The 13967-nt window shown below is 63.6% G+C and overlaps 2 protein-coding genes across 2 annotated transcripts; one reads left to right on the forward strand and one right to left on the reverse strand.

Moving 5' to 3' along the window:
- The first annotated feature begins 592 nt into the window (after positions 1–592).
- Positions 593–2626, forward strand: THPO (thrombopoietin). Its single transcript, XM_063166434.1, has 5 exons — positions 593–677; positions 1442–1569; positions 1653–1739; positions 1945–2109; positions 2207–2626. Exons 1-5 carry the CDS (start codon positions 638–640, stop codon positions 2387–2389), a joined length of 603 nt encoding a protein of 200 aa, XP_063022504.1. The 5' UTR covers positions 593–637; the 3' UTR covers positions 2390–2626.
- A 288-nt stretch (positions 2627–2914) lies between these two features.
- POLR2H (RNA polymerase II, I and III subunit H) lies at positions 2915–5298 on the reverse strand. The gene is made up of 5 exons (XM_063166435.1): positions 5175–5298; positions 4739–4822; positions 3956–4049; positions 3509–3592; positions 2915–3391 (listed from the first exon to the last, which is right to left on the reverse strand). The coding sequence occupies exons 1-5, from the start codon at positions 5245–5247 to the stop codon at positions 3274–3276; spliced, it is 453 nt and encodes a 150-aa protein (XP_063022505.1). The 5' UTR covers positions 5248–5298; the 3' UTR covers positions 2915–3273.
- Between the last annotated feature and the right edge of the window lie 8669 nt (positions 5299–13967).

Genomic DNA, 13967 nt, shown 5'->3' on the forward strand with positions numbered 1-13967 from the left:
GGGGGTCTCCCTGAGTCACCTCTGGTTGATGCGGGGGTCAGAGCATGCCTCTGTGTGAGGGTCAACAGGGTAAAGGTTAGCATGGATGAAGTCCACCTCTGGGAGAGGGTCACCAGGATTTTGGTCCACCTCTGGGGTGGCTTTCATACCTGGCTGACACAGCTAGGAGCAGGACTTCATTAGCACTGATGCTCCCGGGGCTGTCCAGTGCAGGATCACTGACAGCATCCCTTCTGCAGGTGCCAGGGCCACCCTCCAGCCCTGGACAGGCCCAGCTGAGGCGGTGGCCGCTGAGCGCTCAGGCCCGGGGCCAGGTGAGCAGCCACGGAGGGCGCCCAGGGACGCCCTTCCCGTGCCCCGAGCCAAGGGAGGAAGCGGCCGGAGGCAGGAAGCCTTCCCCCGGGCCCGGGGCCCCCGCTGCGATTTTGCTGGAAGGTCAGGGCGACACAACAGGAAATCGTGCTGCCTCGGCGGGGCGGCCAGGCCGGAGGCGCGGAGCCGCGCCGCGCTGTCCCGGGGCCGCCGCCGGCTCCGGCCTCCGTCCCGGCCGGGCGGCCCGCGGGGAACCCGCGCCACCGCCGTCCTCCATGGAAGGGGGACGGGAGCCAGGGAGCAGCCGCCGGCCCCAGGGTGGAAGATGCAGGGCCGAAGCCCCCAGCCGAGCATGGAGCTGAACAGTGAGTGTGTGGCTAAAGGGGGGACCGGGTGCGCAGGAAGGGCCTGTGGGTACTGTGGCCCCACAGCCAGAGCGTGCCCTGCATGATGAGTTCCAAAGCTGGGCACCAAACCCCAAAGGTGGCTCTGGGCTAGTTGGACCTGGCCAGTGCCAGCCTGTGAGGGCAACCAAGCATCTCTCCATGCCCATCGCAGGTAAACAGGCTGCACTGAGGATTTTTGGTGTAGTGCCAGGGCAGGCAGCGAGGGAGGCAGGGGCTGCAGAGAGGGCATGGAGAAGCTGGCAGGGTGGGCAGTTGCTGGGCACAGTGGTGTGCAGTGGCACTGGGGAAGGCAGAGCCAGCAGGGGAGCGCTCAGCCAGGGCAGCAGCCAGGAGCAGATGTTCCCTGTGGGACACTGCAGGCTGGGATTCCCCGAAGCGCACATGATGCCTGGAGCCGCTCTTGGCAGGGATCCGGAGGGCTGGCCCTGGTCTGCACAGGGAGTACAGCCCTGCTTCCCTGCCTGGAGCACGGCCGAAAAACCTGGCAGACGTGGCTGTGCGGCCCCTTGGCACACAGCAGCGGCACGGAAAGCGCGGCTCTCCCCCGTGAGCACCGGCACCCCTCGCTGGCCGACCGGAGAGCAGCACCGGGCCCTCCTCAGCCTCTCACACCGCCCCCTGCACCCCCTCCGCGGGGCCGTCAGGACCACCAAAGGGCCAGGGAGAGGACTGCAGGTGCCTCTGGGCTGGCACTATGCACAAGGCAACCCTATCTCCTTCAGGACTGCTCCTCCTCACATCCTTCCTCCTGCACGTGAAAGAGGACCGTGCCAGCCCAACACGGCTGGTCTGTGACAACAGGCTCATCCAGAAGTACATCGTGGAGGCCAAGGACATGGAAAAGAGAGTGGTGAGGATCAGAGTCCCCACAAAACCCAAGACCAGGGACATGCACAGTTCCTGGCACCTCACCTTGACATCTCTCCTCACTAGGGCCAGTGCCAGGCCCTGCCTGCACTCAGGTGCCCTGCAGTGCTGCCCTTGGTGGACTTCACTTTCCAGCAGTGGAAATCCAAATCGGTGAGAGGGGCTGGGAGGAGGGTGCTGGCACTGGTGTGCTAACAGGACTGGAGAAGGAACCTTGGGTTGGCAGAAGCACCAGAAATGCTGAACAAGATGCTTGTAGGCATATCTGGTGGCACTGGGAGGGTAGAGGACTCCATCCAGACCTAAGGTGAGCACAGAAAGCAACGAGGCCCTGGGGGGTCACTGTCTGCTCCCCCAGAACGAGACCAAGCGGCGGGAGATCCTGTGTGACCTGGCCCTGCTGCTGGGTGCTGCAGCAGGGGCCCAGGGCCAGGTGAGCGACGAGTGTGGGGCCAGGCAGCTGAGCCAGCTTTACCGACACGCCAACTCCTTCTTCCTGCTCCTGCAGACCTTCAGCTGGGAGGTGAGACCTCCCCACACGAGCCAGACCACCCCAGCACAGTGCCAGCTGGGCTGGGTTGGGTGCAGCAGTGTTTGTCACCCCTCTGTCCCACTCTCAGACAGGACACTGGGAGCCCAGCTGCTCCCCACACTCCACGGAGCAGACCCACATCCCCAGCATTTTCCTCACCTACCGGCAGCTGGTACAGGGCAAGCTGCGCTTCTTCTTCTACGACCTGGCCACGGGCTCGTGCAAGCAAGGACAGGGGGACAGCAGAGACCCTCCATGCGGGGCCCAATGAGGCTGTACACAGGGTTCAACCACAAAGCAATGCTGGAGCAATCCTGCGGGACACTAAGCTGTGCTCTGGGTGCCCAGGAAGATGCCCACAGGACATCAGGGCAACAGGCTGGCACCTGTTCCTCAAGTCTTCACAACCATGCAGTGTGTGGAGGCAAACAGTGACACTCACGTGCCAGCAGGCACAGGCCCTGCTCCCAGCTGGGCAGGCACCTCTACTGTGAATGCTTTTTGATTAAAGAGCTATTTTTCTAAAGAGTTGTGTGTGTCCTTGTGCCTGGGGCAGAAGCCAGCCCCTCTGGACATGATCCCAGTTCTGCCCAGTGCCCGCTCCCAGCCATGGCAGCTGCCAGTGCTGCAGGATCCCCCGGCACGGCCTGAGCTGCCACTCCTCCTCTCTGAACCCACCTGCTGCAGGTTTGGACTCCCCATCCTTTGGGAAGTGGCAGGGTCCCTCCCCCCTTAGCCCCTGTGCATGTGTATCCACTCCCTGCCAGCCTTGTCTCTCAGCAAGCAGAGCCAGCTGTACAAAACAACCCAGTTTAATCAAAACCAAGGCAGCCTGCCTCAGGATGGCTCCTGAGGGAAAGGTCCCTGAGGGAGGCGGGCAGCTGTCCCAGACTGGTTGCTCCTGGACAGTGCCAGGGCTGTTGAGCACAGGTGAAGGTAAGGAGCAGCCAGCATGGTGTCCACTCAGATATCAGGCACCTCTCTCCTTGCAAACAGAGATGTGGATCCCAGCAGGAGTCAGAAGTCACTGGGATGAGGAGGGGAACTGCTCCTGCCTCCTCAGCTCTGAAGAGGCTGGGCAGCATGGATGCTGGAGCAGAATGTGGGCTCTCAGGGCTCCAGCTGGATGTCTGTGGGGCAGCCCACGGAGGTGTGCTAGAAGGCCAACTTCTTCATCAGCAGGTAAACACGAGAGTCCACCTCAAACCCGTGCAGGTTGTTCGCGTCTCCCTGCAGCCGCATGAGCAGCCCCCCGTAGGACACATAGGCAGAGCTGAGGTGGGAGGAGAGCAGTAGTGAGAGCAGTCAATCCCATGGGAGAAATCCCAGCCCAGATCCCAGAGCTGCCCACCCCACCCTGGTCACTGTGTCCCCCTCTCGAGGCACTCACAGGCGCGTGGCCGCCTCCGTGGAGGTCTCGTCGCCCTCGATCCGGTACACCTTGCCGTACATCACGTACTCAAACTGGTCTGCCCTGCAACAGCACAGCCTCAGGTCAGCAAGGAATCAAACCTGGCCGTCCCCCCCGCTCGGCATCCTCTGGGAGAAGGTACCTCCCAGTTACAGAGGCAGCTGGACTGGAAAAGACCTCTCAGATCATCAAGTCCAACCTGCAACTGAACACCGCCTTGTCAACTCAACCACAGCACCAGCGCTACATCCAGCCTTTCCTCAGACAATTCTAGGGATGGTGACTCCACCATCCTCCTGGGCAGCCATTCCAATGTTTAATCACCCCCTCCATGAAGAAATTCCTCTTAGTGTCCAGCCTGAAAAATCTGGCCTCAGCTGTTTCTCCGTGTCCCTGTTTCCTGCCCGTCCCAGCCGTGCCCTGTACCTGGAGGGCCGGTCATCCGTGGGGTTGTACTCGCCATCATCCAGGGTGCCATCCTCGTACAGGGTGCTGGCGATGACCAGGCGGAATTTGTCACCTGTGAGGAGGCCAGAGCAGCAGTGAGAAGGGCAGAGCACAACCAGAGCAGCAGCACACACAGCCAGAACTCAGGGGGGCAAAGGGCCACCCTGGCAGGAGGTGCTGAATAAGCTCTGTCCATGCTGCCACTCCCCCAGCAGGACTGTGGGGAATGTGTGAAAGGTCACACTGGATCCTGTGTGTCCTTGTTCCCCACATCACAGAGGAAACCAGAGCCAGAAGGACAGCACTGCTAGTGTTTTCAGGGGACACAAGAAGATATTCACTTATATCCCGCCAGAGAGCTTGGCTGGACCCTTGGGCAGGTACATGAGCCTCCTGCAGCATCAGCTTCAGCCCTTCTGTGTTTTATAAAGGGTAATATTCTCTTTTTCACAAATTCTGTGTATTTAGCTGCAGAAGTTAACTTCAGGAGTTCTCCCTTAAAGCCTGGTAACCACCAGCTGAAGCAGCTTCCCCAGACAGCAGCTGTGGGGAAGGGACACAGGTGACCCAAATGACAGAGAGGTGAAGCAGAAACCCAGCTCAGCCTCAGTACCCTGAGAGTGCTCTGAGCCTTCTGTCACCTGGGGACAACACGGGGGCACAATGAGCCTGAGGCAGCTTATTCCTTGATCACAGCAATTCCCTCCGCCGCCTCCTCTACCCTCGCCCACCCAAGCGACACCGGCTGTGCCGATGGCTCACCGAGATCCACGGGGTAGATCTGGATGTTCACGTCCAGGATGAGATCCATCTTGAAGGACTCGCTCTCGCAGTGCAGGCGCGACACTGGGGAGAGCAGAGAGTCAGGGACAAGGACACAGAAGATTGCCGAGGGCTGGGTGGGAACAGGGTCCATCTTCCCAGCCCAGGCTGGCTGGCACCGGAGCCGTGTTCGGTGGGCTCGGGATGGATGCCAGAGCCCAGCAGCCGACAGAGGCGTGCACAGGGCAGGGAGAGGAACACGGTGGGGCGAGGAATGCATGCTACAGGGCCCACGGGGCTGGGCGCGGCACAGCAGCCGGGCCGGGGAAGCCCCGGGGAAGGGAGGCGCTCCCGGGGCCGCCAACACGCGGAGGGGCCAGCGCCGGCGGGAGGGGCGGACGGAGGAGCGGGAGAAGCGGGCCGGGGCCGCACTCACCGCGGTCGAACTTCTTTCCCTCGGGGTCGATGTCCTTCACGTCGAAGATGTCCTCGAAGAGAATCCCGGCCATGGCACCGGCTCCGCTCCCGCTCCCGGCGCCGCTCCGCCCGGCGCGCACTGATGACGCCGCCGCACCGCCGCGGCCGGGCGGAAGCGACTTCGCGGTGGGCGGGGCCCGTCCCCGCCAGGACCGGCGGGAGCGCGCGCCGTGCCCGTGCCCGTGTCCCTGCCCCGCGCGCGGCCGGCAGGGGGCGCTGTGAGGCCGCGGATGGAGCCGCGCGCCAAGGCCCCGCCCCCGGCACCGAGCGGGCACCGCAGCGCCCCCGCGCGGCCGGAACCGGGACTCCCGAGAGGGGTCAGGGGGGTCCTGAGTGGGGTCCGGGTGTCCCGGGGGGAGTCAGGGATGCCCCGGGAAGTGTCAGGGATGTCCCGCGGGGCCCTTGCAGCCCATGTCCCACCCTCGCCGCAGGGACACAGGGGCTTCACCCCCGCCCCCCGATCGCAGTGGACATGGGTGCGATGAGCTGCACGGACTCAGCCAGCGATGGGTCTCGGGGCTGCCGCCCCCACCGGCTTCTTCCTCCTCGCCCGCCAGCCACGGCGGGAAGGGACGTGTGACAGCGTCCCCCGTGTCCTGCCGGTGAACCGTGAGGGGAACAGGGGGGTCTGGCACGGCCGGGGGCTGCTCGCACGTTGGGCGCCACGGGGTGCTCCACGCTTGGCATGCGGTCGGGAGCTGCCGGTGCGGGTTCAAGAGTTCAGCCCTGTCCTCCACGTTCCCCGAATGCCACCCCCAGCCCGCCTGAGCGAATTCCTCCCTGCCTCAGGAATGGCCGGGTAGCAGGGACCCTGCTCCTCCTTTGTGCCATGTGTGCCCAGGGATGTGACACAAGGAAGGCTGGTGGAGCTGGCAGGTGTCCCCTCCCGTGTGATGGGGACTGCGCAGGGCGGGTGGGACGGCGCTGTGTGTGAGTTACATGCCACCATCTCCCTGGGGACCACCAGGTCGTGAGCGGGGACATCTATGGGATTATGGCTCCCCGTGTGTGCCCCTGTGCCTGCAGCGAGGTGGCTTCGCGGGGACACAGTCCCTGCTGTCCCCAGGAACCAGACATTTCCAGGTCGTGGTCCAGGATGGCACCAGAGCCAGGTTGCCCCGGTATCCGCAAAGGGAGGCCTGTCACAAGATGCCCGTGCTCCCCAGACACACAGGTGTGACCTCTGCATGGCACATCCCCTCCGCGACACGGTGCCAGCGCATCCTCACGCATGCCTGGGGCGCAGGCAGCGGGACGGGGCGGGGGTGACACGCAGCGGGGACACCGGCGTGCAGGGCGGTGCTGCTGCCAGGGGTCTGGTCGGGGGAGAGTGGGCGGTTCACGGCGGGGTCACCCCGCGGCGGTGGCACTCAGCAGGGACAGTCTTAATGCGCTGGGACGGAACCTCGGCTCCTTCTAATCATCGCTGGCTGGCAACTCCCCCAGCCCCGCAGCCCCCTCCCCACTCTGTCCACCCTGGCTCGGGAGGGCAGGAACCTCCTCCTGCCAGAACGCGGTGACCGCAGACAGGCTCCCCTCTGGCGCAGGGCGAGAGGTGCGGACCCTTCCCCAGATTCCTAAGCCCCCTGGCATCCTGCATCCCGCTGGATGCTGGTTTGGGGGGCAGGACTGGGGCAGGGGACCGGGCACCCCTGCGCTGCGGGGGACACCCGAGGCTGTGCGGGCTGCCAGGGGGTGGCAGCAGCACACCGAGCATGGCAGCGCAGCCCCGGGGTGTGCCGGAACGGAGGGAGAGCTACCACACCCAGGCTCACCAGTAGGACCAGTCGCCCTTTCCAGAATGGTCAGGGTGCCGTCCTGGATGGATGTGACCTGCTTGGTGCACACCAAACGGCCGGGGCAGGGTGGTGTGGGGGCCAGGGCTGTTTTTCGGGGAGGGGTCCATGTGCCAGCCCCCGCTGTACTCAGGGGTACCCATTGGGATCCTGATGTGATTCAGGCTGAGGGCCATGGCAAAGCTGTGTCCCCTGCTTGGATGCTCTCAGGGCCACTGTGGGGCGACACAAAGGGCTAATCCCGCCTGGCTGTGCCTGTCTGCCCCTGCTGAGGCCTGGCACAGTGGGTACAGGCCAGCAGGCAGCTGGGGCTGTGCTCAGCAGCCAGCCAGGCAGCCCCAGAGTGCTGTGCCCAGCGACCCTGCCAGCCTGCCCTGCCGTCTGCCTCCCTGCCCTTGTGGCAGGGCACACCGGAGCGCCTGCCCTGGGCAGGGTCATGGGCATGCAGCCACCTCCAGGGCCAGATGGGGAAGGGGGATGGATTTCCAGATGCCCCACAGATGCCACAGGATCAGGGTGGCAGCAGGAGGCTGGCACAGCCTCCTGAGCTCTGGCTGTGTAGCAGGACCACAATGCCAAGAGCTGTCCTTGTCCCTAAGCCCTCTCCTTGGCCCCGTGCCCACACAACCCTTGGGGCAGGGTTGGCCAGGGGGTTGCTGGCCCCGGTGTAAATCTGGCCCCGGTGTAAATCTGGCAGAGGATTTTGCTTTTCCCTGCACTCCATGCCCATCTGCCCTGGCTGTGCCGTGTGCCGGCTGCTCCGCTGACCCCGTGCCATGTGCCATGCCATGCCATGCCACGCTGTGCCACACGAGTGTGGGTGGCCATGTGAGTGGCGTGTGAGGGCCTCATGTACCCAGCTAACAGCAGCCCTGTGCAGATGGGCCTGGCACAGGTGCTGGGGGGCTGGGGCCAGCACTGCCTTCGCTGCTGCTGCCCAGGGAGCGCCCGTTTGCCAGCCAGGTGCCTGGCGTCGCCTCCTTATCTGGGATTAAACAAACTCTCCTCAGATCCAGCGCCAGGTGCTGCCCCCGTGCCCGTGGGACCTGTCCTTCCCTCTCCTGTGCCCCTCCATGCCTGGGCCCTTCCCCTGTGCTGGGAAGTGCACCTGTTCCTGGGGTGAAGAACCCCAAATACCAGACCTGGGCTGCCCTTGCTCGGGCTGTGCAGGAGCCCCTGGGGTCTCTGTGCAAGGCAGGCAGCAGCTCCAAAGCAGGGCACAGGAGGGACCATCTCTGGCTGTGCCTTGGGGCATCCCCAAACTAAAACGGGACCTACACCCTGGCCAGGGAGGGGTGTGTGCCCCAGTGTGATGAACCCTGGCAGCAGCAGCGCTGTGGTGCCAGACTCCCCAGAGCAGGGGTACAGCCCCCTCCTTGTCAGCCGCTTGTCTGTTATCTGCTGCCGATAAATTACACAACACAAACGCCTTTGAAAGGCAGCCAGGCCTCCATCCGGTGGGGCGGCCTTTGGGGGCCCCACATCAGCCATCGTGGGCTGCTGCCAGCTGCTTTCCCTGCGAGGGGACAGGGACAGGGACAGGGCTGGGCACTGCCCTGGTGCTGGGTGCTGGCATGGGCTCACGGGCGGCAACACGGACCCAAGGCAAAGCAGGAGAGCAGAGGGGGTGAGAAAACTGCCTGCACCCTGTGCCCACACCTGCTGCCTCCAGTCTGCCCGCACTGCTGCCCGTGCACGGGCTGGACTGTGGCTGCTGTGCCCACATCCTGGTGCCCAGTGTGGGCGCCGGCACTTCAGAGGAGCAGCGGTCCCTGTTATCCCTGTTATCCGCCGCACAAAGGAGCCGAAGGGCCGCCGCCGTTGGGAAGCAAACAAGGGCAGGGCGAGGCCAGGAAGGTGGGCAACGGCCGGCACCTGCCGTGTTGGCATCCCTGCCCATCCCAGTGGGGCAAGGAGCAGGGAGGCACTGTCCCATGCCCAGAAATGGGGGTGCCCCCTGCACCCCGATGTCAGGAGCCAAGGCCAGCGCTGTGGGCAGCCCCAGGCAGTGTTGGAGCCCGTGTCATGCACCCCTCTGCTCTCCCAGCTCATGGGGTGCAGCAATGTGGCCTCCCGGTGCCCATCCCTGCACCCTGCTGGGCCAGTCCCCACCTGGGCTGGGGTCGGGCAGGAAGAGATGAAGCCGAAATTAAGCTGTTAATGACCCTGTCTGTCACCAGGCCACCAATTACCCGGGCTGGGAATGAGGGGATGATGGAGCATGACTGGGGGAGGGGGGCAGGATGTCGGGGTCTCCAGCATGGAGACAACTGGGGGGTGTCACCATCTCTCTGCAACTTCTTCATCGCCACCAGGCACATCCTGTGGGGTGGGGGACAGAAGGGACCGAGGGGTGACCATAACTATACCAGAAGCCCCAAGACATCTGGGAAGGGATTAGAACTTTCTGTCTCCTCACTGAGGAATTCAGCCGCAGCCACTGTCCCTCACCAGCACAGGGGGTGTCACCAGTGTCATGAGCTGGCTGGTCTCTGCAGTCAGAGCTTGGAGGGAGCTGTGCTCACAGGGAGCAGGGTCAGTGACTGTACCCTGGGGATACTCACAGACCCTCTGGGCTGCTCCTGGCCTCCAGAAGGGGCGCAGCAAAGAAGGGGGCTCACACCACCCCCTCCTGCTTCACCTTGCTCAATTCTCTGTGGTGCAAGGCAGAGGCCCCTGTCTCTGTCCCTGTCCCCAGCTGGGATGGGCCAGGGAGGCCAAATTCCTCGGGGCTGATGCTGATGTCAGTTTTTCCGCGGCACCTCTCGGAGCGGGGCCGGGTGCCTGTCCGGGCTGGCAGAGGGACAGGCCATCTCCCCAGCTGTCATCGCAGCCGCCTGTCCCCATGACGGCCCTCAGCGGCACCGGCCCCGGGAGGGACCTGGGGGCTGCTGGAGGCTGCTCTGGGAGTCTGCAGGAGCCCATTCACGATGGAGGGGCTCCGTGCTGGACACTGGCAGAGTCTGGCAGCTCCCTGCCGTGCCCCTGCCAGTCCCATCGAGCTGGAGGGTGGGCTGGGATGAAGGCCGTGGGATTTTGCTGGGTTCGGAATTAACTTAACAGCTTTGGAAGACAAACAGATTAGGGAGCTGCAGGGATCGGGGCGAGGATCAGCTAAATTGGAAACAGAGGCAGGCGGCAGATCCTGCACAAGCTGCACTGCCCCTGCCCAAACCCCCATCCCTGCAGCCCAGGGTGCCTCTGTGGCACCTCTCAGTCCCCTCCCATGACCAAGCTGATGGTGGGGCTGGTCAGGGCTGGCTCTTCCTTCCAGTCTGGGTCTTGGCCACACATCAGCAGCCTCTGAGCATTGCTGCCTTCCCTTTCCCCTCCCCTGCCTGTCCCCTGCCTGCTCTCAGTGCCCCCTTTCCCCAGCACCCTGCATCCCCACTGCATCCCCGCCATGTCCCCTCACACCTCTCCTCACATGCCATGAAGCCACAGTTCCGAAATAAGCGTTTCCAAAATAAGCTTCCTCCTTGAACTCCATAAATCTCAGCGAAGCACTGAGTCATGGGGTCACTCCTGCAGTCCCCTGTGCTGGCAGGGTGCCCTGCCCGTCCCCACGTGTCCCCCCTGGCACCCCAGGAGGGTTTGGAGCTGTGTTGCTGCCCCGATAGTATCAGGTCCTGGGGGCAGCCCCACTCACTGGAGATCGGATCACAGTAATGAACAACAGCTGGGCATGGGGGCTGGGGACAGGGAATGCAGGGGACAGCCCTGTGTCCCCTCCAGCAGCCAGGCACACCTCTGGGCACACTGGGCAGCATCAGACCAACGGGCTTCACCGCCCTTTTTAGGGTGACCCCCCCATGGCAGCACCCCCAGTGCCATTCATGACCTGAGCCTGGCAGCTCCCAGCCAGGTTTTGGTGGCTCAGTGGACAGAGAGTGCCTGGCCCGGGGGTCCCCAGGAGGAGGAGGGGCCCATGCAGGGAGGGCGGGATGCGGGCACAGCCTCCCGCTGCCGCGGCCCCCCCGGCGCCCCCGTCCCCTCCCGCCCCCGCTTCCTGCGCAGGCGGCCCGGGGAGGCGATGAAAGCAGCCCCAGCAGATGTTTCTGGCTTGTTTTCATCTCATTAACTGTTTCCTCTTTTATTATGGGATAAATTATTAATTGTTCAGTGCGAGGAAGAAAGGAAAGAGAAATCCTGACGGAGAACCCGCAGGCTCCGGGGAGGGCAGCGGGCAGGAGCTGGCACAGCCCGGGGCAAGGGGAAGGCAGGGGGGGTTTGGGATCTCTGGGGTGGAGGCAGCCCCTTGCAGTGCCACCAGCGCCCGGGTGTCCTCCCGAGAAAGGGGGGCGATGTGGGGTGCAGGAGGCGCAGGGAGTGGGGCAGGGGCTGGCTGCTGGCACCTGGCCTCTGTCAGCAGCAGGGAAGGCAACCCAGACAGACAGGGCAGCGGGACAGACTGCCCACGTGGGACCCGACATCTGGGCACCAGACTTCAAACCCTCTGCCAGGAGACCCCCAGCCCCCTCCACCCTCTCTGTGCCCCGTGGTCTGAGGATGGACACACTCACTGCACCTCCTGGCCAAGGAACGGGGCTCAGCCCCGTCACCCCTGGCCCCCCCAGCTCCCCAGCCCCTGCCCCCCTGAAATATTCATGGCCTGCAATGACGAGCTAATTTAATTGCCCTGATGAGAAGCTGAATAATTTACGTTCTTTTGAGCAGGGTCAGGAGACATCATTAGCAGCTGATCTGGGAGCAGGGAGGGGAAGTGGCCGAGCCCCGACCCTGCTGTGTGGGGACACCAGGTGGGCAATGGGAACCCAAAAGCTTTCCCACCCTGGAACCCCCATGGCTGGGTGCTATGTGCTGAGGTCTGAAGCACCAAACCCCTCTGACCATGCTATGAAGCCCCAGCCATGTGGGATGGGAAATTGTGGCTTCCATGATCCTGGGATCCTGGTGGGCCCTGAGACACAGCCTCCCTCCATTCTGGGGCCTTGACACTGTTTAAGGCAGTTGTGATCTTTAAGTCTCTTACACATCCCCATCATTGTTGCTTTGGTTTGCAGCCAGCAGGGACGGCTGGGATGAAATATGGCCGGGAGAAGGGCCCGGCGCTCTCCGGATTCCTGAGATAAGGGGACAGGCGGGACAGGGACCTTTATTTACATTTTTTCCTGGAAATTTCAGCCTCTCTCTGGTGAGACCCCATGCGGCTGCCATGGAGATAAGAGGGGATGGTAGGGGGGCTGCTGGGGGCCAGGATGCCTCTCAGGGGGCTTGTTACCCCCCCAAGCCCGATTCTCTCCCCAGTCTGTGTGCCCTGTGTGAATGGGGGGCACAGAGGAGCACCAAGGCAGGGCTCAGGACTGGCTTCTTTCCCATCAAAATCCATGTTTCTTCCTTTCCACTGGTTTGACAGGGATCTGGGGGGCCTGATCCACCACATCCCTCACCCCCAAGGTGTCGAGGGGAAGCTTGGCTGGACCCCACCTTGGTGAGGAAGGCACAGCCCGGGATAAATGCTGTTGTGATGGCCGTGCCAGGAAATTTCGGGCCAGAGGCCACAGCGAGGGCTGCAGCCGGCTGCCTGATAACGCCTGCATTTCCTCCCAGCACTGCCCAGCGTCCGGCGGCTGGGGAGGGGTGTGCTGTGGGGCTGCCCAGCAGCAGCACCTTGTACGCGGCAGGAACAGCCCCAGCTGGCCCCTGGGGACACAGCACACGGGTCTGGCAGCCTGCAGTGCTGGGGGTGGCAGGCTGTGCTCCATGCAGCCCTGGGAGCATCCCTGCCCCAGGGAGGGATGGGTGAGGGAGCGGTGAGGGTGCTTCCTGCACCTGAGGCCCCGAGGGTCCCGTCCCTGCTGCCCCCAGGGGTCAGGGGGAGCCTCCCTGGGAGGTCCAGCACGGATGGGGAAGGGGGCAGAGCCAGGACCCACTGCAGCCAGCCCAGAACCGGCTGGGTGGGGGCACAGGGGTGTCCTCACAGCCACCCGTGCAGCCACGGGCACAGCTCTGCACACACACACACAGGGCTACATGCGGTATTGATGTCCCAGCACGGACAGACACAGGCACCTCCTCCTGCCCCAGGCACTCAGACGTGCACAGGCAGGCTCACAGGTGTGCGCAGACCTCCATGTTTGCACACAGCAGCACATGTACACCGACACAGGCACACCTACACAGCCAGATGTGTGTGTGCACATCAGCACACAAGGGCACTCGTGTGTGTGCAAGCACACCCCCAAACTCACACACGCGCTGTACATCCACACCCATGCACACACACGGGTGCTCCCCGTGCATGCGCACCCCAAAACCGCACACACATGAACACACATGGCCTCACACACACAGACACAGCCTCCTGTCTCTGCCCTCACTGTTCTACCCGCCTGGTGCTGGAGGGTGCTCCCCGTGCAGCCGCTCCCCGGGGTTTGAGATCCAGGAGGAATTTTAAATGTATTGACCCCTGACCCGTCCCTGCCTGCGAGGGGAAGCCAGACCTTGAGCTGCCCCCAGCCGGATGGGGACGGGGAGCTGCAGGGGACAGTGAGCCCTCAGATCTTGTTCCGTGCAAAGGGGGCACCCTGCCTTGCTCCCCCTTTTTCTGCACCCCTTGCGCCCCCCACCTTCGGGAGCACCAGGAAGGATCGCTCCAAAACCTGGCTGCCTGGAGCACTCACGGGCTGGGGATGCCACAGCTGTGTCCCCCACACCAGGAGGGTTTTGTGGGAGCGGGATGCCCCTGCCATGCCCTCTGCAAAGGGTTCCAGGCCCCCTACCCAGCTCCTGCCTGGCTCCCAGCATCCCTGCATCCCGCGGAGGGGTTGCCGCGATGGCAGTGTAATTAAAAATGCAATTAAGCGCTGCCACTTAGCAGAAAAGTCATACAGTTTGGGGATAATTATCTGACAATATAACAAGTTGCCCAACATTAATCAGGCGCTGATCTGCTCCGGCAGCTGTGCTCCCAGCTCCGGACGCTGCCTTAATGG

Source organism: Melospiza melodia, chromosome 12 (genome assembly GCF_035770615.1).
Source record: "Melospiza melodia melodia isolate bMelMel2 chromosome 12, bMelMel2.pri, whole genome shotgun sequence".
Classification (NCBI taxonomy): domain Eukaryota; kingdom Metazoa; phylum Chordata; class Aves; order Passeriformes; family Passerellidae; genus Melospiza; species Melospiza melodia.

What these genes read in the sequence shown, in the direction of transcription:
- POLR2H (XM_063166435.1), bottom strand. Translation starts at nt 5,247, where the DNA reads ATGGCCGGGATTCTCTTCGAGGACATCTTCGACGTGAAGGACATCGAC. An exon ending in GGGAAAGAAGTTCGACCGCG is followed by an intron (nt 4,823 to 5,174) that starts GTGAGTGCGGCC and finishes TGCTCTCCCCAG; the next exon opens with TGTCGCGCCTGCACTGCGAG. An exon ending in ACGGATGACCGGCCCTCCAG is followed by an intron (nt 3,593 to 3,955) that starts GTACAGGGCACG and finishes GTGCTGTTGCAG; the next exon opens with GGCAGACCAGTTTGAGTACG.
- THPO (XM_063166434.1), top strand. Translation starts at nt 638, where the DNA reads ATGCAGGGCCGAAGCCCCCAGCCGAGCATGGAGCTGAACA. An exon ending in GCCGAGCATGGAGCTGAACA is followed by an intron (nt 678 to 1,441) that starts GTGAGTGTGTGG and finishes TATCTCCTTCAG; the next exon opens with GACTGCTCCTCCTCACATCC. An exon ending in AGGACATGGAAAAGAGAGTG is followed by an intron (nt 1,570 to 1,652) that starts GTGAGGATCAGA and finishes TCTCCTCACTAG; the next exon opens with GGCCAGTGCCAGGCCCTGCC.